This window comes from Ursus arctos, unplaced genomic scaffold (genome assembly GCF_023065955.2).
Source record: "Ursus arctos isolate Adak ecotype North America unplaced genomic scaffold, UrsArc2.0 scaffold_21, whole genome shotgun sequence".
Taxonomy (NCBI): Eukaryota; Metazoa; Chordata; class Mammalia; order Carnivora; family Ursidae; genus Ursus; species Ursus arctos.
Window position 1 is genome coordinate 17,760,817 of NW_026622886.1, and position 27,251 is coordinate 17,788,067.

At 35.7% G+C, this 27,251-nt stretch overlaps 2 protein-coding genes across 2 annotated transcripts in view; both read left to right on the forward strand.

Annotated features, from left to right (window-relative positions):
- Positions 1–27,251, forward strand: part of CDK17 (cyclin dependent kinase 17) — a 111,243-nt gene that overhangs the window by 27,162 nt on the left and 56,830 nt on the right. The gene's annotated exons all lie outside the window — the stretch shown is intronic.
- On the forward strand, positions 919–22,213 carry LOC113256125 (60S ribosomal protein L38-like). Its single transcript, XM_048217949.2, has one exon. It carries the CDS (start codon positions 7,121–7,123, stop codon positions 7,331–7,333), a length of 213 nt encoding a protein of 70 aa, XP_048073906.1. The 5' UTR covers positions 919–7,120; the 3' UTR covers positions 7,334–22,213.

The following is a 27,251-nucleotide window of genomic DNA, read 5'->3' on the forward strand; positions in this document are numbered from 1 at the left end:
AATTTTGTTTGAAAATGTTCCAATCTTTGTTGCATATATTTTGGACTATTTGATTAAATATGCAAAATATTTTAAACTCAGTAAAATGTGGGTCTCCCTTATTTGTAAGTTATTCTAGGGAGTGACTTTTTTTTTTTCTTCATTGATGCCCTCTATTCTGTTCTTCTGTCCAGCACTTGGGCTTTCTTAAAGCTAGGCCCTTCACAAAGAAATGAATGGGATTTCAAAACACAAACAGCAAAATGTCCTTCCTTCTCTGAAAGTGTTTATAATCATGTGCTTAAGCTTATTAGGTAGGAAGATGCTATATAAAAGATACGTATAAAGATTATGAGAGCATAGTGTGAGGAACACATAATTTTGTAGGTAGAGAAGTAGAAAAAAGAAAGGAAAAAGAATTAATCTGTGCCTTATTTCTGAATCATTGATTGTTATAACACCTAGAAGAAAAACTATTAAGCAGCCAGCCATTTATTTATTGAGTGAATCTGTGTGCTAGATGGGTGATGTTATGTAGCGGTAAAAACACCTACTTGGGTAGGGCCTTATACTGTTTGGGTTCCCACTGGCTCTTCTGCTTACTAGCTGTTACAGTGAATTTTTAACTCGTCAGTGACTAGGTTTCTTTAGATATGTAAAATGAGTATAATTTAAATAATTTTATAGAGTTACTGTGATGGTTTATTTATTTATTTTTTTTAAATTTTATTTATTTATTTGACAGAGATAGAGACAACCAGCGAGAGAGGGAACACAAGCAGGGGGAGTGAGAGAGGAAGAAGCAGGCTCATAGCAGAGGAGCCTGATGTGGGGCTCGATCCCATAACACCGGGATCACGCCTTGAGCCGAAGGCAGATTCTTAACCGCTGTGCCACCCAGGCGCCCCTACTGTGATGGTTTAAAGAGTTAATGTAAGTAGAGAACTAGAACAGATTGGCACATAGTTCTGTTTACTACTTTATTACATAAAAAGGGGAAAGACATTATTTCCTCGATTATACTAACTTCTAGTAAAAGTCTTATAGAGATCTTATATCTTAAAATGTTGAAAAATTATGTGGAAGGAATTTTATCTTTTTTTTATTCCCTTGTTATTGTCATAGCACATTTTACTACTTTGACTTGTGTAAGAGGCGAAAATTGATAAAAGCTCTTTTAGCCAGTTAAAATGCATTTTACCTGAATTCACATTAATGATTTTTTTTAAATTGCTTTTTCCCCCTTAAATTCATGATAGACACCTTCTTACATGATGTTGTTAGAGAATCTAATGGATAGGGAAGTACATAAACTTAAACTTCATTTGAGAAAAAGAAATAGTCGATATCACTAGGTACTAGTCATTTTACATACATTTGTAATCATTTTCAAAGGACATGGTTGCTAGTATATAGGGACATAAACTTGTGAATTGCCTGGTTAACTTTAGGTTGCTCATATTTTAATATTAAGAGATTTGCTCAAATAAATGTGTCTCATGTTGTCCTTAATAAATTTTGTGTCAAAACCAGTGTCAGGTTTTATAATAAACTATAAATAATATTGCATTCTAGGGCATTGATTATTGAGAGCTAAGTCTTTTGAACCATCAGTGAAAATCATTAAATTTAATCTTTTTTGTATACAGAAAGAATAGAAAAAAGAATAGAAACCTTTCTCTGCCCTTTTGTGTCACTGAGGATGTCAGAGAGACAGATACTAATGAAATGTGTACACAGAAGGTAAATATGCATTAGTGCTCCAGGGAAAACCTGAATTGGAGTGATATGCTTGAAACAAGAGACTTATGCTGCCACTTTTTAATTTCCAGATAAAATCTGGAAGACCTTTTTGTTTTCTCTTGGTAAAAGAATCCATATATTTGGAAGCAGTTGGAATCATAAAGGAGGGTCTATTTTGAACTCGTTGAGAAGAATTTTAATGCTCTAAGCACTTTTTAAATCTATTAACTTGAACATTCTCACTCCTTGTAATTTAATGATGATTTCTCTCTCCCTACTCCCCAATATTTGACTGAAGTTAGAGTAAAATACATTCTGGAGTTCAGTAATAATGAATTCATACCCATTTTACTGTCTCTTACTACTCATGAGTTGTGGAGAGCCTTGGTGAGTACCATTAGGTTTTCTCAACTATTGATTGCACACCTAAGGATGTGGATTTTTTTTTTTTTAATAATGATTTATTATATTATGTTAGTCACCATACAGTAAGGATGTGGATTTTAATCAGAATTTTAGCCTGCTGTTATGAAAGCAGTTATATAAATGAACATGTATTCAGGTGCCTAGGAACTCACTATAAACCTTGTCCCAAGGCATGAAAAAACTGATTTTTAAGCATTGATCAAATCCTATAGTAAATCTTTATTTTAATTTCTATATAAAATAATCAGCAAATCTGAGCAGACACCCACATATTTCAAACAATATTTGTTGTAAAAGTGAAATAGGAAAAGTTTTCTTTCTTTCTTTCTTTTTCTTTTTTAAGATTTGTTTTAGAGAGCAAGGGGAGGGGTGTAAAGAGAGGGAGAGAGAGAATCCTCAAGCAGACTCTCGCTGAATGTGGAGCCTGAGGTGGGGCTCAATCCCAGGACCCTAAAATCATGACCTGAGCCAGAATCAGGCACAAGCAGCTTAACCAGCTGAGCCACCCAGGTGCCCGGGGAAAGCTTTTCATATGGAATTTAGCTTTATTTTAAAAAAATATATCATATTCACAGAGATGGCCTAACAAGACGGTTAGGCACTAATTCAAAAAGATATATGCACTCCTTTGATTATGGCAGCATGATTTACAACATCCAAGATATTGAAGCAACCTAAGTGTCCACTAATAAGTGAATAGTTAGGGAAGATGTGGTATACACACACACACACACACACACACGTGCGCGCGCACACTCGAGTATTACTCAGCTTTAAAAAAGAATGAAATCTTGCCATTCATGACAACATGGATGGATCTAGAAGGTATTATGGTAAGTGAAATAAGACAGAGAAAGGGAAATATCATATGATTTCACTTGTATGTGAAATCTAAAAAACAAAACAAACACATGAAAACCAGAAACAGATTCATAAATACAGAGAACAAATTAGTGGTTGCCAGAGGGGAGGGGAGTTGTGTGGATAGGCAGAATAGGTGAAGGGAATTAAGAGGTGCAAACATCCAGTGATAAAATAATAGAAAAAGTTTATGTGACAAAATTTTCATTTTTCCTTTTATCTGTTTCTTTTCTAGGTTAAGAATGTTACTTAAAATTGCATGGAGATTTTATTATAGTTCATCAGCACTCCATTTAGAAAGGAAAGTTCAAATCATCCTATACTGCAGTTAAGAAATTTGTTAACATATAAAGTAGTTTGGATGTCCTAGATGGTTGCACGCTTGGAGAGACCTTTGTGTATAGCATTTAAGAAAACAAGTGAGGGTATGTAGTAGATGATCTAACTAATTTGGCCTTCATTCCCTTTGTGAGACTACTGTTTGATGGCCGTGACTTGTTTAATGCTAACTGGTAGCTGGTAGGCTTTTCTTTAGTTTGAGCTTACATTTTTTTTTTTAACAGTTGTATTCCAGTGTTGTTATTGTAATCACATAATTTAATCAAATATTATTTAAACTGGTGAAATGTTAATTAATGCATAAAGAGAGTCATTTCTGTGAAAACTTTGGAAAGGCTTGATGAAGGCTGGTTGCTATAAAACATCCCTTGGAATTGGATGTAAGGAAAACATTTAAAAGTCTGTAAAGGTCACACAAATCTTGAAGAGTTTGGCCTTAATTGCTTTACCGGTGTTTTCAACTTTTCCTTTCATGTTTAAAGAAATTGACTAGAAATTGTAGAGTCCGTGTTGGCACACTGTTTATGTAAGGAATCTGTGTAATGGCCTTGGTCTCATAGCAAAAGAATGGTAAGTACATTTGAATGTTTCAAGCTAAAATGCTTACAGTACATAGGTATACTTTTTTCCCTTTAGTGATTGATTCCCTGTATTACCAATTCATTAGCAGACTGGTTGATTCACCAATTCTTATTTTCAGTGAATGTACCTTCTATTGCAGACATTTTTCTTGACCTCTAACTTGAAAGAAAGTTGTAGGACTGAATAACTTTTTCAAAATTTAACATGGAATTTGTAATAAAATTGGAATAATGGTGGGATTTCGTAGTTAGGATCACTTGTAGTTATAGCAACAGTTAACAAAATTTTCTATTCAAGCCATTTTGTTTAAGATTTTGTAGTTACCTAAGTTTTGGGACCCTCTTCTCCTTTCTAGCATTGTTTGCCCCTCTTGAAAAAAAAAACCAAAAACAGTTCTTTTAAATTTCTTCTTCCAAGGAATCAGCTGATTTTTCAAAGACATTTGAGCCAGTGTAATGGTTTCATATAGAGTTGTTAAAATATTTCATTTTCTAGTAAATATTAGATGGAAATATAGAACACTTCAGTTACAGCTTACTTAGAAAATTAAAAGGAGGGTATTTTCTATTTATCTTTATTTTACTTCTTATCTTGGGGATCTGAATGTAACTTTTAAGAATTAGTGGGCAACAGGATTGGCCTGTACTCAAATCTTAGGAGGCACAGTGCCCAGAGAGGGCCCCAAAGCTGTTTTGCTGGCTGCCTACTCTGGAGCAGCTGACTAAACCAGATGCAGAGCACATTGATCTGGTCATAATTGCTTTCATCCTGGAGCAGAGCAAGTTAACACAATTTAGATCAAGAGCCACATTAGAAGATCCTGACCTCAGGATAACCTCTCATTTCCTACCTTTGAAACAGGGAACAGTTCTAGTCACTTCCTAACTTCTAACCACAAAATTGCATGGGAACATATAGCCACATCTAAAGATTGTGACCTTTTGACTTTCTTTATCCTTTATGCAGATGGATTCAGAAGAAAAAAAGCAACAATAGTCTTAAACTACTGTTCTTTGTTGAACAGAGAAATAATCCCTTCCCTTATTTTTTTCTATTGAAATCTTTCTAGACCATTCCTGTAGATGCAGTATAGATGAAATAGACCTGGGACTGTGTTTGTAAACTCACCCTTTTCCAAAAAAAAAGCATACCAAGAGCGTGACAACTCTTTTGTCTGTGTTAGCAGATCATTGTTTGTTGATATACACATTTTTGGATCATTGCTCTTGGTAAATCTAGGCCTCCCATTGTTCTCCACATATACCAGCCAGGTTTTATTGAGCTTTATTTTCTAGAGATTTCAACTTTGTTTCTGCTATTCTGTACATGACAGAATAGATAATTTCATATATGGAAAACGATAAGTTACTGGGTAGATAAGAGGGACTGAAAATTGTAAGCAGTTTTTTTTTTTTTTAAAGATTTTATTTATTTGTTTGAGAGAGAGAGCGAGGGGGAGAAGCAGAGGGAGAAGGACAAGCAGACTCTGTGCTGAGTGCGGAGCCCAATGGGGGACCTGATCCCAGGACCCTGAAATCATGACTTAGGCTGAAACCAAGAGTCAGATGCGTAACTGACTGAGTTGCCCAGGCACCCCAGTTGTGAGCAATTTCTAACTCATAAACTACAAAGCCACTTTCTCATTCATTTTTGGGAATGACATTATTATAGAAATAACCCTAAATTTACTCTAGTACATTAAGTACAGTTCACATATTTCTTACTCTGTTAGTAAGAAATTCAAGTGCTTACAATGTGAGCATAGAATATTTATTGAAAGAATTAACCACAGAATCGAGAATTACTGTTTTACTTTGTACATCTGCCTGATACAAAGGGAACTACCTACCGCCATGATAAAAGTCTCTGTGCTTGACTCTTGGAAGATGTATTGAGTTGGAACAAAAGAAGGAGGAAGAGCAGCAATCATTAAAAATGTCATGAAATGAGTAAAAAAGGAAATATGGAGGTAATGAAATGTATTGAGGTGTTTTATAAGTATTTTGTTGACTTGAGTATCTTTCTATTCAGAAAAAAACAACAGGACCCAGATATCTATCTACACAATGTCACAACTTTTGGAGTTGTATACTGTCCTGATGGCTGATGGCATTGAACCATCTATCATCTTGGCTAAATCTTCATAAGACCACTGAAATATATTTACTATTTTTTTTTTTTTAAAGATTTTATTTATTTATTCGACAGAGATAGAGACAGCCAGCGAGAGAGGGAACACAAGCAGGGGGAGTGGGAGAGGAAGAAGCAGGCTCATAGCAGAGGAGCCTGATGTGGGGCTTGATCCCATAACACCAGGATCACACCCTGAGCTGAAGGCAGACGCTTAACCGCTGTGCCACCCAGGCGCCCCTATATTTACTATTTTTTAGTGTCCAGAGTTATAGGTATATGATATTCCTGGTAGTGCAAAGCTAATTGACTTATGTAAGGGTCAAATTATGGATCTTAGCCATACCCAGTTACTTTAAACAAGCATGAGTTACCATTAACTAACATTTTTTTTTGATAGTTGAATTTAAAATTTTTAAAAAATTTATTTGAGAGAGAGTGAGAGAGAGAGAGCAGAAGCAGAGGGGAGAGGCAAAGGGAAAGGGAGAAGCAGACTTCCCTCTGAGCAGGAAACCCCCTTTGTGGGGCTCGATCCCAGGACCCTGAGATCATGCCCTGAGCTGAAGGCAGCCGCTTAACTGACTGAGCCATCCAGGTGCCCCTGTATAGTTGAATTTAAATAGCAGCTTATAATTCCACTTATTTTTCAGAGATGATTTTTTTTCTTCATGTCTTATTTGTCCTATATGTTGCAATACAGTAGATGTAACAAGAAATATTATATATAATATATGTTATTATAATATATTAGTGGCTGTGGTTTATTATACTTAGAACTAAGGGACTTTTCATATGGATATTTATTTTTCTTTCCCGTATTTGAAGGACTGGGTTATACTGCCCATAAAAGTAATCACAGAAATGACTTGCTATGGAGGAAGGTAACATCTGTGTTCATACAGTAAATGAGTGTGGCCTGTTTCTCTGATGGAATGTCTAACACTTGACAGTACTGGTCTCAAAAAGTTTATTGATAATTGTAAATAACTTTATTTAAAAATATACTGGGTAGGTCTTTTGGGTGGTGCAAGCTGCAAACTCCCCTGCACCCCTCATAGCTATGCCTGACAAAATGGAAGAAATCAAGGACTTTCTGCTCACAGCCAGGCTAAAGGATGCCAAATCTGTCAAGATCAAGAAAAATAAGGATAATGTGAAGTTTAAAGTTTGCTACAGCAGATGCCTTTATACGTTGGTCATCAGAGATAAAGAGAAGGCAGGGAAGCTGAAGCAGTCTTTTCCCCCAGGTTTGGCAGTGAAGGAGTTGAAATGAACCTGGCACAGTGATTTGAACTGTATTAGAATTCTTAAAAAAAAAAAAAAAAAAAAATACACCGGCTAGTCTAGAACGGCTGGATGGCAGTGGAAGGTTTGCTAGAGGTTTTTTGTCCTTCGCTTTGTCAGAAACCTCCTCTCAGTAGTGTTGAAATAAAACCAGGAATAGTTGAAAATTTTTCCTAACCACTTGTGGTATTGAGTGTGAAATTTATTTATGATTCTCCTCAATGAGAAATGTTCAGAGGCCTACCGAAGGAGGAAAGATGCATGTTTACAGGTCTCCTGCAAAGATAATATTTATAGTATTATCTACTTTGTACAAACATAGTTCTAAAAATATTTTTAAAAATTGTCAATTAAAATAATCATAAGGAAATATTTGAAGCACATTTTGGTGTAACAGTAAATGAAATTTGGTGACTTACAGATAATTTAATATTGCTAAAATTGCCTTAAGGTGTGGTTTTTCTTTTGAAAAAGATGATCATGCATACTTTGACTTAATTTTACTCAAGAATATTACAAAAATTAAAAGGAAAGGCAGTTTGTGTTTCACTTGTAATCTGCACATGGGCCAGTTTATTTGTGAGCAGATTAATTGAAGGAGCATATAGATTTTAAGTCTCTATTTTAGCAGGATTTACTTAGTAGCTCAGTGACTCTTTGGTGATCACTTAAGTTTTGAGCTTTTGTTTTCTCATTTGTATAACAGGAATGGTAAATAAGTACACCTTTTTACCTCACAGAATCATTTTAAGAACCAAGTAAGATGTGAAGACTGCTTATAAGCTCCATAGGGCTAGGTACATAGTGATGCCATTCATGTTATTTTAACTAAATTGGTAAATTACATGTGGCTATTAATACATATTTCATCTTTGGGGAGAAAAGTAATTTTATTTAGCTGTATTTAAGGGTAATTTTAAGGCTTTAAAATTTTTATGGATAAATACATAATAAATATTAATACAATGTATAGATATTCAGAGGAAAGTTAAACTGACAAAAAGTATTTGAGGCAAAAAGACAAAGGTTTGGTGTCTGAAAAAGATTTTATCGTAACCAAGTGATACTTTCTGCAAATTAAGCACCTTCCTTGTATACCTTTTTCTATCTCCTGTCTGTGATGACCTCCTAAGTTCTTGAACATATTTAATAGCTTTCATGGATGAGACTGAAGGTAACTGAATTGCCAGCATTTTCCCTAAAAGGGAAGAGTAATTTGCTAATCTTAATTTTTTTCAAAGCCGTTTTTGGTTTATTTGTGAAACATAGAGAAAAATATTTTCATTTTCCCATTTAGGAAGTAGTATAGATCAAGCATACTGAAGTGATTTTCTAAAATACTTCCTGTGTTTCTTTCTAGTACCCACTGAGAGGGTTATTGTGAGGATATGTTTAAAGCACTAAAGAAACAAGATGGAAAGAAACAGAACAACATAAAAAACAAGTGTAACATAACCAGATGATTTAACATATGTATAATTGGAGTCCCTGAGTGTTATAGTCTGAATGTTTATTCCCCCAAATTTCATTTTGAAATCCTAATGCCCAGTTTGATGGTATTAGGATGTGAAGTGTTAGGATGGTGCTGAGGTCATGAGGGTGGAACCTTCATGTGTGGAATTAATGCTTACATAAAAGAGATCCTCAGAAAGCTCCTGAGCCCCTTTCACCATGTGAGAATACAGCAGGAAGTCTACAGCACAGAGGAGGGTCCTCACATGGTCATGCTTGCACCTTGATCTCAGACTTCTGGCTTCCAGACTGTGAGAAATTTCTGTTGTTTATTATAAACTGTCTAGTCTACGGTATTTTGTTATAGCAGCCAAGCAGATTAAGACATTGATGAAAAGAATAGGGGAAAGGGGCAGAAGCAATATTTGAAGAAATAATGGCTATTTTTCAAAACTGTTGAGACCACTGATGGAAGAAGCTCAGTGAACCCAAAACAGGATAAATAACAAACACTTACCTTAGTGTTTTGGAAACTTTTTCATAGTGCCACTAAGCCAAAAGAAATAATTAATAATTCTATTTATTAAGTAGTTAACAACTAATAGTAGGAGTTTGTAGTACTGTGTCTGCCTGCTATTGCTGTGTTTCCCTCAGCACTAGTTCCAGATCACAGTGCTAAAACCCACATATCAACCGAATAATCTTAAAAACAGAAGGGGGAAAAGACATGTTAGTTACAGAGAAATAATAAGAATTTTCAAAGATGACTTTTTAACCGACTAAGTCAGAAGACAGTGGAATGACACCTGTAAAGCGCTGAAAGAAAAATTTGATAACCAGTAATTCTATACTCAGTGAAAATATCCTTCAGAAACAAAAATGAAATAAATATATTCTTGGATAAACAAAAGCTGAGAGAAGTAATCAGTGGCATACCCACAGTTCAGGAAATATTAAGGAAGTACACCAGGCTAAAGAAAAAAATTCTCCGGTAGAAGCAGGATAGAATGAAGAGTACTAGAATAGCTAAATATGGTGGTCAGGGTTGTTAATTGCTTAAACCAATAGTTTTGTTTTTGTTTTGTTTTTTTAAAGATTTTATTTATTTGACAGAGAGACAGCCAGTGAGAGAGGGAACATAAGCAGGGGGAGTGGGAGAGGAAGAAGCAGGCTCCCAGCGGAGGAGCCCGACATGGGGCTTGATCCCAGTATCCCGGGATCATGCCCTGAGCCGAAGGCAGACGCTTAACGACTGAGCCACCCAGGCACCCCTTAAACCAGTAGTTTTAACAATTTCTAATATTCCATTGGAAATGTTATATTGGAAAACAGTATAACACGTAGAAGTAATTATATGATAGCAATAGCAAAAGGAGGAAGTAAATAGAGTTAAATTATCAGAATCTCTTATTTGTATGGGACATGGTAAAAGTACTAATTTAAGATAGAAACTAAAGATGCATTTTTGTATCTTTTACAGTAACCGCTGAAAGAATGATGCTAAAAGATAAGCCTATAGAGTACATAAAATAAAATAATATTTGAGTAGAAAGGGAAGAAAAGGAAGAACAAAGGACAGAACAAGGGGACAAATGGAAAATAAATAGATGATGGACTTAAACTCAACTACATCAGTAATTAAATACAAATGGACTAAATGTTTCCATTATAAGACATTATCAGGCTGAATCAAAAAAGCAAAGCCCAACTATATGCTGTTTACAAAGCATAAACAGAAGTTCGGAGTAAAAATATGGGAAACAATGTACCATGATGCACACGTTAACTAAGAAATGGCTTGTGTGACTATATTAATGGTAGATACAGTGGCTTTAGCCAAGAAACATTATTGGAGATAAAAAGGAATAATGTTAAAAGAGTGAATTCATTAGGAAGATATAACAGTTCTAATTTGTATACACCTAATTACATAGCTTCAAAATATGTAAAGCAAAAACTGAGCTAAAAGGAAAAACAGACAAGTCCACAATTGTTGTGGATTAAATAGGCCTCTCTGATAGAACAAGTAGACAAAAAATCTGTAAAGAAATGAACAGTGACCTTTACCTCACACCAAATACAAAAAGTAATTGAAAATGGTTAATGGTCTTAAATTGTGAGGCTAAAAATATAAAACTTGAAGATGAAAAATATAGAAAAAATATTTGTGATATACCACAAATTTTACCAAAAATTTTAGGATGCAAAGAGAACCATAAAATAAAAGGAACAAAAAACAAAAGGCAAACCACAGAACAGAAAAATATATTTGTAATACATATGTCGGACAAAGGACTTAAACATAAAGAAGTCTTAAGACAACTCTATTTAAAGTTGACAAAAGATTTGAAGAAGTTATGTGAATGGATCTTAAGCACATGAAAGAGATGGTGAACATCATTAGTCACTAGGAAAATACAAATTAAAATGACAGATGCATCAGAATGGCTAGAATTAAAAAAGATAATACCAGTGTTTATGATAATGTGGAGTAACTAGAACATATACATTGCTGGTGGGAATATAAAACTTGTACAGCCACTTTGGAAAACAGGCCATTCCTTAGAAAGTTAAATGGACATCTACCATAATGACCCAGCAAAAAAGATTTGTACAGGAATGTTCATAGGAACTTTAATCACAGTATTCAGAAACTGGAAACAAGTGTTCATTAACAGGCTAATGAAGATATTGTGGTATATCCATACAGTGGAATACTTTTGAGCAACAGCAAGAAACTGTGGATACAACAACGTGGATTAATACCAGAATCATTATGCTGAGTAAAGAAGTCACGCATGTAAGAGTAAAGACTCTTACATGACTCCATTTATGTGGAATTTCTAAAGAATGTACTACCTTAAGGAGCTGACACAAAGCTGCAAATGGAGCTGTTTGATCACCTTGGAGCACTGTGACCTCTCTTTCAAAAGTGTGCAAAGTTCAAAAAACAATGTTTATTATTAAAGTCACAATTTCTTGAATAAGTAGTGCTTCATGGAACCCTAGGATTCTGTGGAACCCCGGTTGAAGAAGTCTGTCCTGGGAGTTCTAATTAGTCATTCTAACTGATGACATTTTTATTTCCTTGCAAAACTGGAAGTGATGTGGATTTTGCTTAGAAGTATAGGGTGTACATCTGTGAGTCTTGGTCCCCTCAAATCTTTTGGAGGTGAATAGCACATGAGTTATTAATGATACATGTCTAAAGTCTGGCTTCTTCGATTAATGTACCTTGGATGCTGAGAAGATACATTTAGAATATTTGATTTATAGTGTGGAAATAATTTTTGTTAGTCTTGACCTCCCCCATGTCCTCTACAGCAGCAGTATATGAGAAGTGAAATTAATTTCTCAAAGACTAAAACTGCTTTTGTGTTTAATGTCTCCTCATTAATATTGTCATCACTATGGGCTACATTTGACTGCTTGCTTTCTGGGGGAAACAAAAGTTTTTGTTTTTTTTTTTTTTTTGCCAGAAAAAGAAGTAGTATGTGATAGAGCAGGGGTCCACAAGCTATAGCTCTAGAGCTAAGAATGGCTTTACATTTTTAAAGGTTGTTTTAAAAAAATTGGCAGACACTGTGTATGTGGCCTATAAAGCCTAAAATATTTACTGTTGAGTAATTGCAGATAAAGTTTGTTGACACTTGAACTAGAGGATCTTCTAATATATTTATTTACAATTATTTCGTCAGTATTCTGTAAATATTTTCTTTAACTGTTTTGATGTAAGAAAGCAGAATTTATCATAAATATACTTTTAACAGCATTGTTGAAATATAATTTCTGTGTAAAACTTACCTTTAAGATGTATAATTCAGTGGTTTTTAATATATTTACATTTGTACAATCATCATCATAATCTAATTAGCCCTGCAAATGTTGAATGAAATTATTTAGCCCACCAGTTTGAAATGAACAGAAATGAACTAAGGTTAGTATTTTGCTATTTGTTGAGTAACTAAAAAGATAAAACTACAAGGGAAATAAAAATAAAAGTTTTTAAGAAATCAAAATACTTATATGCACTCTAAGAACTGGTATAATAGCAATTGGCAATAAAAAAGTTATTCAAATATATTGAGATAATACCCCTTAGCAGTACATTAGATCATTTTTTATTTTATTGTTTATTTTTTAAATTTATTTTTATTTTATTGTTTATTTTTTAAAAAATATTTATTAGAGGGCACCAGCGGAGTAGGGGAGGGAGGAGGGAGAAGGAGAAGCAGACTCTCTTATGAGCAGGGAGCTCAACTCTGGGATCACGACCTGAGCCGAAGGTAGATGCTTAACCAACCAACTGAGCCACCCAGGCACCCCAGTACATTAGATTATCAATGTGGTAGAGTTCTTTCAGGAATTCTTAAAAGTCCATGAAAGAACCCATGAAGTCATAGTTTAACTTACAGCATTTTTCCCCCTTAGTGATTTGTGCAGTAGTGCTGTGTTCTATAATTGATGGCATCTTAAATTTGGTGAAATATGGTATGTTCGAAATGATGTATTCATAAGTCAGCTATTCCAGAGGAAGATTCAGAACATTTCAGGCAATAAAAATATTAAAATTAATCACTAGGAAAAGATTTGGTCTAAAAGAAAGAGCTACTTATATTTTGAGGTAATAAAATAGCGCTCATCTAAAATTTTAGCAATTCAGGCCTTTCATTAATCCAAATTACTCCTGTGATGATTTTTGAATACGTGAGAGTTTTAAAGTTTTCATGTAGACACTAAATATGAGCCTTAAGATTGTTCCCAACTCAGATCCTGATTTTGTTTTGAAGACCTGTGCATTGCCTAAGTATGTTATAGAGTACAGCATGGGTGGTTGTTCTTTTAAAGTTTGGGGTGTTAAAATAGATGCCCTTATTTTAGTGTTGATTATTTATATAATTTCCTCAGAAGTCATGAGAAAAATCAAATTGCTGAATTATCTAGAGTTTTGTAATTCTAAATATTTACAGAATATTACCTTAAGTATATAGAGAGGAGTAATCCTAGAGGTGGTGCTGGCTTTTAAGGTATTTTTTTTTTTTTTTAATCAGCTTCAGACTCATCCTTCTAAACTTTTTTTTGTGGTGTTGGAGCTGAAACCCTACAAAGTATATTTCTCATTTACCACCTGGTTCCCTGTTAAATTCTGCCAGTAGGAGGAGTGGCAAGGGATTTGCTCCTTTATGTTTACTTTTTCCTATCAATATATTCACAGCAATAGGACTTCACCCTGGCAAGAGTAGGAGTGGCAAATGGCTCCATTTTGCAGTTTTTCCACACTCCTAGAACCCTCATCACCTCGCTCCTAGATGACATCACTAGCCTTTTGTTCCCTCTCAGAGATTTGTGTCCCAGTTTTGCAGGGACCCTCCTCAAGTTCTTGGTTCTTCATGTTCTTCAGGGAGTGCTTTATTTTTAGAGATCTGGGCTCTAGTTTTCTAGGGTTTCTCCAAATCTTTGAATTTTAGTAATTCCAGTCACTTCCTTTTGTTTCCCTTGGCTCTGGGAGTCATAGCTGCTTCCTGTCCTTACGTTCTTCGTGATTATATGAGTCCCTTTTTTGCCTTTCCAGTTCTCCAATTCATGGTTAACAACTTACACTAAATTCTCTTAAAATTACTGGTGTGATTTCTGTCTTTTGACTGATACCTGACTAATAGACTGGTTAAAAAGGTCTTTGCAAACCAAAGTCCTGGAGAGCACATTAGACCATTTTTCATTTAGTAGTTATTGAACCTCTGTAATGTGCTGGACCTTTCTTTGTGCTCTGTATTCTCTGTCAAATGTCCTCCCTTATCTGTGGTCCTAGAGCTGCTTGAGAATGCGTCATTATTACACTTCATTGTCACCGCCTCCTTTTCTGTATTTCTCTACTTGAGGCCAATGATAGTGTCTTGTTTCTTTGTACCTAGTTCCTAACACAGGATTTGTATAAGCTAGATGTTCAATAAATACTTCAATTAACGAACATACTTGTAGATGTGGTTGTAAAGGGCGGATGTCATGACAAAAATTATCTAATGTAGGGAAGGATCTTATTTTGATTATTTTTGGCATCTGAAGGTCCTCAGATATTGAGATATTTAAACCAGATGTTAATATGGCAGCAAAGGTTATTTAATACTCTTCTAAAAGTCACATGCCTAAGGCTTGATTTGGGTTTTCTGGTTCAATTGTTCTAGTTCGGTTGTTTGTGAGATTGAATGTGCTTTATCTCACCACATTTTCACCAACTCTTATACAACTCTGTTCTAGGAAAGAATCCATATCCATTCATCATGATACTTCTCGGGTTATCAGGCCTCTACCTGTCATGTCTCACTTTTAATTAAGACTTCAAGCTTCCCTTTCCCTTCCACCTTCATTGTGCTGATGGAGTGAACCCTGCACTTCACTGTACTTTAGTTATTAGTGCATTATTAATGGTTGATACAGGACCACCCAGAGGGTTTCCAAGTCTTCTAGTTGTTTTGATTGCTATGTACTTTGTCTTCAGTATTTAGTGGGGTCACCCTGACCTACAAATATCCTAGTTCCAGACCCTTAACTCCATTATGGTACATCTTATTGGCACCCATGTCATTCCTATTGTTATACTCTTTAGTGTAGGCTACCCCTTCAGTTTAAATCATCAGTTTGAAACTCTAGTTACTGTTTTCCCAAATGAAAGATTTAAGGACATCTTTCTATTTCTACTTCTTATTTGTAGTAGAGGATCTGTTGATCAGCTAACTGGATGATTTGAATGTCTTGGTTTACAATACTGAGATTTTAGGGGGGAAAAAGTATTTCTTTGGAATTTCTTTATACTTGTTGAGGGGTATGGATTTTTTTTGCTTCATCTTTCAGAATTTTAGTGGGTATTTGGTCATTCAGCCTTTTCATTATTTGCTTTTTTGAGTTTTTATGTTAAATCTTTTTGTTCCAGTGTCGTTAACATACAGTGCTATATTTGTTTCAGGTGTACAATATAGTGACCCAACAGTTCTGTACATTTCTTAGTGCTCATCAAAACAAGTGCACTCCTAATCCCCTTCTCTGTTTCACCAGTGCTGCTACCTACCTCCCCTTCTGGTAACCATCTATTTGTTAAGAGTCTGTTTTTTGGGGTGCCTGGGTGGCTCAGTCGTTAGGCGTCTGCCTTCAGCTCAGGGCGTGGTCCCGGCATTCTGGGATCGAGCCCCACATCAGGCTCCTCCGCTGGAAGCCTGCTTCTTCCTCTCCCACTCCCCCTGCTTGTGTTTCCTCTCTCGCTGGCTGTCTCTGTCAAATAAATAAAATCTTTAAAAAAAAAAAAAGTCTGTTTTTTGGAGTGTGTGTGTGTCTCTGTATGTCTCTGTCTCTCTCTTTTACTTTTCCCATTTGTTTGTTTGTTTCTTAAATTCCACATATGAGTGAAATCACGTGGTATTTGTCTTTCCCTGACTAGGTTATTTTGCTTAGCATTATACTCTCTAGCTCCATCCATGTTGTTGCAAATGGCAAGATTTCATTCTTTTTTTAGGGCTGAATAATATTCCATTATACACACACACACACACACACACACACACACACACACCCATCCATCCATTATCCATTCATCTGTCAGTGGACACTTGGGCTGTTTCCATAGTTCAGCTGTTGTGAATAATGCTGCAATAAACATGGAGGCGCAAATATCCTTTCAAATTAGTGTTTTTATATTCTTTTGGTAAATATCTAGTAGCATAATTACTGTATCATAGGGCAGTTTTTTGTTTTGTTTTTTTGTTTGTTTGTTTTTGTTTTTTTAAGTAGGCTCCATGCCCAGTGCGGAGCCCAATGCGGGACTCAAACTCATGACTCCGAGATCAAGACCTGAGCCGCAATCAAGAGTTGGACACTTAACTAAGTAGGGCAGTTCTATTTTTAATTTTTTGAGGAACCTCTGCACTGTCTTCCTCAATGTCTGCACCACTTTGTATTCCCACCAGCAGTGCACAAAGATTCCTTTTTCTCCATATCCTCTGTAACACTTGCTGTTTCTTGTTTTTGATTTTAGCCATTCTGACATGTTTGACATGATTTCCATTGTGGTTTTGATTTTTCATTTTCCTAATGATGCGTGATGTTGAGCATCTTTTCATGTGTCTTACATGTGTCTGTTGGCCATCTGTGTGTCGTCTTTGCAGAAATGTCTCTTCATGTCTTCTGCCCATTTTTGATTGAATTATTGGTTTTTGGGGTGTTGAGCTCTATCAGTTCTTTATATATTTTGGGTCTAACCCTTTATCGGACATGTCATTTGCAAATATCTGCTCCCATTCAGTAGGTTGTCTTTTAGTTTTGTTGGTCATTTCTTTTGCAGAGATTTTTTTTTTTGATGTCCCAATAATTTATTTTTTCTTTTATTTCCCTTGCCTTGGGAGACCTATCTAGATGGACGTTGCCATGACCAATGTCAGAAAAATTGCTTGTGTTCTCTTCTAGGATTTTTATGGTTTCAAGTCTCACTTTTAGGTGCTTAATCCATTTTGAGTTTATTTTTGTATGTGGTGCAAGAAAGTGGTCCAATTTCATTCTTTTTCATGTAGCTGTCCAGTTTTCCCAACATTATTTGAAAAGACTTTTTCTCATCTGCATATTCTTTCCTGCTTTGTTGAAGATTAATTGACCATATAATTTTGGTTTATTTCTGGGCTTCCTATTCTGTTGTATTGAACTATGTGTCTATTTTTGTGCCCGTACCATACTCTTTTGATTACTACAGCTTTGTAATATAACTTGAAGTCTGGGATTGTGATGCCTCTGGTTTTGCTTTTCTTTTTTAAGATCGCTTTGGCTATTCAGGGTCTTTTATGGTTCCATACAAATTTTTGGATTATTTGTTCTGGTTCTGTGAAAAATGCTGTTGGTATTTTGATAGGGATTGCATTAAATATGTACATTGCTTTGAGTAGCAAACATATTTTAACAGTATTTGCTCTTCCAGTCCATGAGCATGGGGTGTCTTTCCGTTTCTTTTTTTTCTTTTCCAGAGAATTTATTTGAGAGAGAGAGTACGAGCTGGGGGGAGGGAAGTGGGAGAGGGATAAGCAGACACCCCACTGAGCAGGGAGCCTGACATGGGGCTCAATCCTAGGACCCCGGGATCATGACCTGAACTGAAGGCAGATGCTTAACCTACTGAGCCCCCCAGGCACCCCTGTGTTGTCAGTTTCTTTCATGTGTTCTTTACATGTGTTTTATAGTTTTCAGAGTACAGTGCGGGGCTTGATCTAATGACCCTGAGATCATGACCTGAGCTGAAATCAAGAGTTGGATGCTTACCTGACTGAGCTACCCACGCACTCCTAAATGGGATTGTTTTCTTAATTTTCCTTCTGTTGCTTCATTATTAATGTATAGAAATGTAACAGATTTCTATACGTTAGTTTTGTATCCTGCAGCTTTAGTGAATTTGTTTATCAGTAATAGCAGTTCTTTGGTGGAGTCTTTAGGGTTATCTATGTATGGTATCATGTCATCTGCAAACAGTGAAAGTTTATTCCTTCCTTACGAATCTGGATGCCTTTTATTTCTTTTTGTTGTCGATTGCTGTGGCTACGACTGCCAGTACTGTGTTGAATAAAAGTGATGAGAGTGGTCATCCCTGTCTTATTCCTCACTGTAGAGGAAAAAGCTCTCTGTTTTTTTCCCCATTTAGGATGATCTTAGCTGTGGGTTTTTCATATGAGGCCTTTATAATTTTATGTTCCCTCTAAAACTACGTTGTTGAGGGTTTTTATCATGAATGGGTGTTGTGCTTTGTCAAATGCTTTTTCTGCACCTATTGAAATGATATATGGTTCTTATCCTTTCTCTTTTTTTTTTAAGATTTTATTTTATTTTTTTATTTTTTAAAGATTTATTTATTTATTTATTTATTTATTCGAGAGAGATAGAGACAGCCAACGAGAGAGGGAACACAAGCAGGGGGAGTGGAAGAAGAAGAAGCAGGCTCACAGCGGAGGAGCCTGATGTGGGGCTCGATCCCACAACGCCGGGATCACGCCCTGAGCCGAAGGCAGACGCTTAACCGCTGTGCCACCCAGGCGCCCCTAAGATTTTATTTTTAAGTAATGTGTACATGCAGCATGGGGCTCGAACTTCCCAAGAGTTGCACACTCCACCTACTGAATCAGCCAGGCACTCGCACTCCTTCTTTCTTGTATTAATGTGATGTGTCACATTGATTTGTGAAGATTGAACCACCTTTACCTCGCAGGAATAAATCCCGCTTGAGCAAAGGGAATGATTTTTGTAATGTATTGTTGGATCTGGTTTGCTAGTATTTTGTTGAGGATTTTTGCATCTGTATTCATCCGGGATATTGGCCTGTAGTTCTCTTTTGTGGTGGTGTCTTTATCTGGTTTTGGTATCACAGTAATGCTGGCCCCATGGAATGAATTTGGAAGTTTTCCGTCCTTTTGTATGCTTTGGAATGGTGTGAGAGGACTAGGCATACTCTTCTTTAAATGTTTAGTAGAATTTGCCTGTGAAGCCATCTGGTCTTGGACTTTTATTTGTTGGGAGTTTTTTGCTTATTGATTCAGTTTCTTTGCTGGGAATTGGTCTGTTCAGATTTTGTATTTCTTCTTGTTTCAGTTTTGGTAGTTTATATGTTTCTAGGAATTATCCGTCTTCTCTAGGTTGTCCAGTTTGTTCGCATATATGTGTTGGTAAATCTTTTCAAAACTGAGTACATTGATTATCTTTTTGTATTTTTGAATTTTTAGTACATCATAGTATGTTAACATTTCATTTGATGTTTCCAAATTGTGAAATTGTGAAAATTGTTCACAATATTTTTACTCTCCTCTTTGGAATATGGTAGGTATCCCTGCCAAATTAAAATTAGGCATGGCTGTGTGACTTGATTTAGCCGATGAAGTATGAGTAAAAGTAATGTGTGATACTCCTAGATGGAAGCTTTAAGAGTCAGTATATACTTTGCCACACTGTCTCCTTCCTATGGTGGCTGCTACTTTAGCCTAGGTCCCTGAAGACTTGGAGGAGAACTCCAGTCAACTCTTAGTGAGCATACAGCATAAAAGAATAAAATCTTAGTTATTTTAAGCCACCAAGATTTGTTGGTGTTTGTTATTGTAGCATAACCTACTTGATCCTGACATATAATTGGTGTTAATCAATACAACTTTTTTGTAGGAACATTTATTGAGCAAACACATGTGAGATAAAAACTTTTTTTCCCCCCAGAGTTTATCTTTTGAAGTTCAGCGTAAGTGGTTGTAGTATCAGGAGAAGTTACAAAAAGAATCTGCTGGAATGATTAGTTAGGTGCCTTGTTTTTATTTGTGGACACAAGTGTAGTGACAGGTATTAGATGATGTTGGTAGGCCAGGAAAAGTAGGGAAGCCCAGAATGGAATGGTACATCTTTCAGAAGGGACCTGATTTCATACCTGATAACATTAAATATAGGCCATTCGTTTCAGAAAATAAAAGAAAGAAATCCATCTGAGCATAGTCTATTTTGGAAGGTCATCTGTTAAATGAGTTAAGTAACTAGCCTGAGATTACTCAGTTACTTAGTGGCAGGACTTGGTGGGGGAGGGGGGTGGAAATCAACCCTTTTGACTCTAGCCCTATGTCCTTTTTATTATTAAAACATTTCACTTATTCTCTTAAGATTTTTAATCCACTCAATCTTTAATTATGCCTTTCCTTTCAGTCCTAATTTTTCCCCCTAAACTTAATTAACATTTTCCCACCAATTTGCACAGAATTGTGTCAATCACAGTTCTTGGCTCTTGACACATTATTCTTACTGGTCTGTGCATGATCTTATATAGAGTGTATTTATACTTTATTTAGTAAAATAACATCTGTGAATGTAACTCTCAAGCATTGCCAGTAACTTACATCTTCCTGTGTGGTTCTCCTTGCCTCTTCCTAAATTGTAGCTATCATTCTGAACTTTGTATTTCAATAGTCTCTTACATTTCATAAAAGTTTTATTATAAATATGTTTACCTAAACAATGTATTTTTTCCTTGTTTTTGTTTTTATAAAAAGAATATGCTAAAATGTAGTCTTCTGGATTTGTTTTTTTGATTAGATATTGTGTTACTTATATTCATTCTTGTTGCATGTAGTTGTAGTTCATTCATTTTTACTGCTGTATATAATATTCCGTTCTGCAAACTTATCATAATCGATCTATTTTCCTTACTATAGACATTTGGGTTGTTTCCAGTATTATCCTATTAGAGACATGTTGCTATGAGCATCTACTCATATTTCTGGGTAAACGTGTTAAAATTTCTCTCAGAATTGTAACCAGAGGAAGAATTGCAGGCTCATAGGGTATGCAATGTTTAACTTTACAAAAGGGTATCTAATTAATTTCCACCATTGTTATAATAATACTAATACTTTTTTTCTCTTGGCCAGGATTGCCAGAGGTTTACCTATTTTATCAATCTTTTGAAAGAACCAGGGAAGCTATTTATGAGCCTTGCAATGATTTAGGTAATAAATTACTATGGTTTAAACTAAGGCTTAGCAGTGGAGATAGAGGGGGATGGGATTGGGACTGTGAGGGATATGAAAGTAATACAGTTTGACTTGATGATCCAATTTGATATGGCATTTGAGGGAATGGAGATTGTAAAGAATGATCTTTGAGTTTCTGGCCCATCTATGAATCAAGAGTGGAAATGTAGTTACTTTGTTTGATCTTGTAATTGAAAAGTGCCTAGATCAGTTTTGTTTCATTAGTTTCAGTGCCATTATTTTCTATTCTTAGAAATAAAGCTTTTAGAAGGATGCTGTTTTTTTCTATAATGCTTGGGAAACATTTTATATAAACTACCTTCCTCAAGAAGGACATTGAAATTATTGTCCTAAAATATTATCACTAGTTGACTCTTAACCAAATAGAATAAGCTGGATTACTCTAGAGAGAAGACAGGTCAGGTACAACACAAAGCTGTAAACTCCCAGTACTTCCTGTATTGTTTAAAAGTATTAGTTTTCAAGGGACTAAGTTATTTCGAATCCAGAATAATTGGTCTACTTTAACCTTTCTGTAGTTCTGCTTTGAGAAATACAGTACTTACATGCAAATCCATGTTTAGGAGCTCTCACCACTGAAGTGGGATATAGAATGATAATTTGAATTGCTTTCTTTGTTTTTGAATTACAGTGGGGAAGTTTAAATTTTTTTTTTTATAGTAGTGATGTTTCAGTAGCTATCAAAGATGATTGATTTTCAAGGGTGTAAGAGATAATTGTCAGAGCAAGTGTTTTAAAAACAGTTTGTAGGGGTACCTGGCTGGCTCAGTTGGTAGAGCATCAACTCTCGATCTCTGGGTTGTTGAGTTCAAACCCCACATTGGGCATGGAGCCTACTTAAAATTTAAAAAATTAAAATTAGAAAAAAAAGGAAAAAACAGTTCGTATTTTTCAGGGAGCCCCTGGTTTTATAATTTAATTTAAAGCTTTTTATTTAGTCATGGAGAATTTGGTAAAATTAATTTAGCTGGAGTAACTAATAAAAGAATTTGATCCATTTATGAAAGAATAAATAAAAATTAATGAAGTCTTAAATTTTTCATATACTATTTTGTTTTCAAATATTTGCTGCTTTTTCAGTGGGCCTTTCTCTTTTTGTATGTAACCATTTGTGTGTCAAAATGAGGCACTACCTCAAATGATTACAATTGCTCTCTTGGTTCAGCTGTGAGTAAGACCATTATTATCAAAAACATCATATGACATTTCTAATAGATGACTTTCTGAATTCACTGAAACTGAACAGCTGTTTCAAACAAATGCCCTTTCTATGGGCATTTATCATCTGCAGATCAATTTATTTGTGATAAAAATATCTACATTTTGAGTGATTTTTAAAAATCAGGTTTTAATCATATTTTGAATTTCAATGTATTGTCCAGCAATGTAAGTGAAAATACGTGTTTAAACACTTTTTAAAAAAGATTTTATTTATTTGAGAGGGAGAGAGAGCGTGTGAGAGCATGAGGTGGGGGAGGGGCAGAGGGAGAGGGAGAATCAGATTCCCTGCTGAGCTGGGAGCCCTGCACAGGGGCTAGATCCCAGGACCTTGGGCAGAGGCATAATTGACTGAGCCACCCAGGCACCCCAGCAAAAATACACATTTAAAGAAAATAGCTAAAATAACTTCTAGTGAAAAGCCAGAAGGATTTGGGGATTATTTATCCCAGTGAATGTATTGAGATGCAACATTAATATGCCTGTTAGAGGTTTCTTGGTGACTGGTTAGGTTTTGTCTAAGATGCTACTGAACCCAAGGGATAATGAGTAAAGATGAATAAGGGGGACATCATTTCATGTTCCAGTATAGTGAACTAAATGTCTTGATCTTTTCAGTCAATCAAATTTTATATAAGTTGTCAAATTGATGAAGCAGTTTTCATGAAAATTACATTTTGACTATTTTCTTTGTTGAATGAATTGTTTGGCTTTTGTAACAATTTTAACAACATATAGTGTATTAAACCTCAGTTACCCTCATTTGCGGTACTACAGCTTTATTCTGGAAATAATATAACACCTCTCTAAGTTTCTTGTGGGCAGAGTTCATGTTTTATTGATCTTTCTGCCTTCAGTGTCTCATATTGCCTGCGACATGACAAGGCCTCTGTGTGAATGTTTGTTGAATGAATAAATAAAAACTTTTTAACATAAGAGTGAAAACCTAAGTAGAGCCTTCAGAATGGGACAGTGATTTGAAACTTTGCCAGTTAATAGATTGACTTTAAATAGAAAGATCTGAGGTTATAAAAGATTACTTATCTCTGTTGTTTGCTTTCATTCTTTCGTTCAAGAGGTTTGGTGCCTGTTGAGTGCCAGGTTTTGTACTAAATGCTGGGTTTTGTACTAAATACAATAATGAACAAAACATTAAGTCCTTGCTCTCAAGGAGATTAAATTCTAGTGGAAGGAATGAGCAATAAAACCAGCATTTAGAGTGTCAAGCCAGGCAGGCTATAGAGGAAATTAAGGAAGGGGGATAGAGTGTAACCTGGGTACAGAGTTGTCACTTTTATACAGGGTGACCAGGGAAGTGCTGTTTGAGTAGAACCAAGAAGGTGGTGAGAATATCTGGGAGAAGTGCATTCCAAGGGGAGGAAGAGCAAGTACAAAGGCAGGATCAGCAGAGACTGCTGTGCTGCTAGAATAGAGTAGGTGGGAGCAGAATAGTAGCAGCCGAGGTTAAAAAAGGAGAATGTCAGACAGGTCATATAAGGCCTAGTAAGCCATTTAAGGACTTTGGGGTTAATTACTGAGTAAAGTGCCAATACTTGGAGGATTTTGAAGAAGAGGGATGATGTTATTTATTATTTAGTATGTTTACTCTGGCTGCTGCATTGAAAATACACACTGGTCAGTGGGGCATGAAGGGGGAAGGTGGTGGGGTGGAAGCAGGAAGACGAGGTAGGATGCTCTAAATATTCTAGGCATAGAGTTGATCAGGGTTGGGTTAAGATTTTAGAAGTTTAGGTGGTAAGAAGTGGTCAGACTCTGGATATATTTTGAAGGAAGAGCCTACAGGTTTGGGTGATGCATTGACTGTGGGGTAAAACTAGTAAGAGGAGCAGGGTTTAGAGGAAGTGGAAATACATGTGTTATTTTTTTCCTTGATTTCTGTCCCTGATGCTGGGTTTTAATTCCCTAGCTAGAATACGAAATTGCTTCCTAACTCTGGAATTTGGGACTATGGAAAGAAAACTGAATTGGGATCCCTAAAGTGACATTTTAAGGCCTGATGCTCTCACTTTCAGAGACTTGGCCAAATCATTTTTTTGATCCTCTTCAGGCTCTGTTTCCTTAACCAGAAAAATGAATTGGTTGACATTGATGGTCTCTAACATCTTTTCATTTGTCACAATTTGTGTGTTTCATTATTTTTGGAAGTACTTTGATGACTTCCCCTTTATCCACTTATTAATTATAGGCATTCCTCCCATTTCTGACCTTCCCTCTTATCACCCATATTCTTCCTGGCATTAATAAGTTTTATAAATGTAACTCTCAGATCTATACTTTAGACTGCCTTTTTTTCTGAGTTCTAGATTCATTAAATTCATTAATTCGTTAAATTTGCTCCAGTAGGTTCGATCCTGAATTCATTTTCTCTCTCCTAAACTTGCTCTTTTTCTTGTGCTCAGCAGTTGGTAATTTTGATTGTATGATTTTTATTAATGGCTGATCATTAACCTTATTTAATTACTAATGTTCAGTTTGCTAAGATAAGTTAATTGGAATTAAGTTTGGGAAACTAACCTGGTAGATCTCACAGTGTGATCCATGATCCTGAAACCCTTTCAGGGAGCCTGCAAGATCAAAACTTTATCTTTATAGTACTAAAACATTATTTGACTTTTTAAAACTGTGGACATTTGCTCTGATGGTACATATGCAGTGGTGTAGACAACTACTGGATCCTTTTTTCAGATCATAGCAATGGCATTCTTTCCCTATATGCATTTGCAAGGAAGGAAACAATTTCACTTAAGGTTTTGATCTAGCAGTAAAATAAATTAATTTTCTTAAATCTTATCCTTAAATACATGTCTTAATATTCTCTGTGATGAAAAAGGTAGTATAAAACATTTCTGCTGCATGATACAGTCATTTAAAATGATGTATAGCTACATTCATTTACATAAATAGATCTCCATGACATAATTGAAGGAGAACAGCTGAAATACGATACTAGTAGGAAAACGGCCTAATTGGGGTCCTGACTCTGTTACAGCTTTAAGTTTTACTTAGTTCACCACTGGTGTCAGATGTTTTGAGTGCAGAATCAAGACTTTCCCTTCATTGTGTCTTGGGATCTTAGCACTTTTAAGAGATCTCTGTTTCACAACAGCACAGCTGCTGGGATTTTAAGCGGCTGAGACATTTTCTTTTCTCTTAAGCCCCACCCCTGGCTTTTCTCTCTTCTGGAGAAATCCTGTACCTAGTACCCTCAAGGCATCCTTTAGTGGGTGTGGCCTTGGACTTGGTGAAGGCCCGGTGCCCCTTGGGGACATTTTTCTCTTAGCTTTGTAGCTCTGTTCCCAGCATTTTGCAGCCCTACCTCCCCATTCCCCTCTTGCCGCTCCAGTATTGGAAAGCATCTTTTTTCTTTTTTCTTTTTTATTTAAATTCAATTAACATATAATGTATTACTAGTTTCAGAGGCAGAGTTCAGTGATTCATCAGTCTTATAAAATACCTAGTGCTCATTATACCCTCCTAATGTCCATTACCCAGTTACCCCATCCTCCCACCTCCCTCCCCTCCAGCAACCCTTTTGAGAAAGTGCAGATTTACCTTGGGAATGTGGCTGCTAAATCTGTCTTGCCAGCCCCCGTGCTCTCCTTAAAAGTTTGCTAAACATTGGGCTAATTTCCCCCTTTTGTAGCAGTTTCACTCTTCTTTTCACCATGACCTCAGCCATGTTTTCATTCCTGGAAAGGGCTTGTTCCTGTAGGAATTTAGTTCACTTATGTTTCTTTGCATCTCAGCTCTCTGGCTTTTTAAAAAAACTATGATTTTATAGTCTCTGGCTTGTTCTTACTGTTAAGGAGGTGGGAGCAACGATAGTCTTTTACGAGTTTCTGCATCCTAACCATAAGCAGTAATCCAAGAATTTACTCTGTTGTGTTCAGAATAATTGGTATAGGTTGACAGTTCACATTGAAATTATTTAGCTAGTTCTTCTAATACAATTTTACTAAAATAAGGTATTGGCCATATTTAGGCTTGATGAAAAACCAATATAAATGTGTGCTGGCACAATAAAAAAAAAGTTTTATTGTGGTAAAATGTATAGACCATAAAATTGTACAATTAAGTGACATTAAATACATTCAGAATGTTGTGAAACCATCACTGCTATTTTCAGAACATTTTCATCATCCCAAACAAAAACTGTACCCATTAGATAACAACTCGTCATTGCTCTCACCTTCTTACCCCTGGTAACCTCTATTCTGCTGTCTCTATGAATTTGCCTGTTATAGATATTTCATATAAGTAGAATCATAATATTTGTTCTTTTTGTGTTTGACTTATTTCATTTAGCATAATGTTTTTGAGGTTCATTCATGTAGTAGCATGTGTCAGAACTTTTTTACTGCAGAAATGTATTTTCTTCTATATGTGTGTCTCACATTTTATCCATTCCTCTGTTAATGGACACTTACGTTGTTTTTACCTTTTGTCTGTTATTATCAAATCTGCTATTAGTATACAAGTGTCTGAGTCCCTGTTTACAGTTCTTTTTGGTATATCCCTAGGAGTGGAATTGCTGGGTCAGAAGATTATCCTGTGTTTAGCTTTTTGAGGAATCCCCAGATGGTTTTCCATAGTGGCTGCATATTTTATGTTCCCGCCAGCAACGCACCAGTGTTTAATTTGTTTACATCCTCACCAGCATTTGTGATTTGCTTTCCC

Bases quoted from the DNA above. Each gene is read 5' to 3' on its own strand.
- LOC113256125 (XM_048217949.2), top strand. From the start codon at position 7,121: ATGCCTGACAAAATGGAAGAAATCAAGGACTTTCTGCTCACAGCCAGG.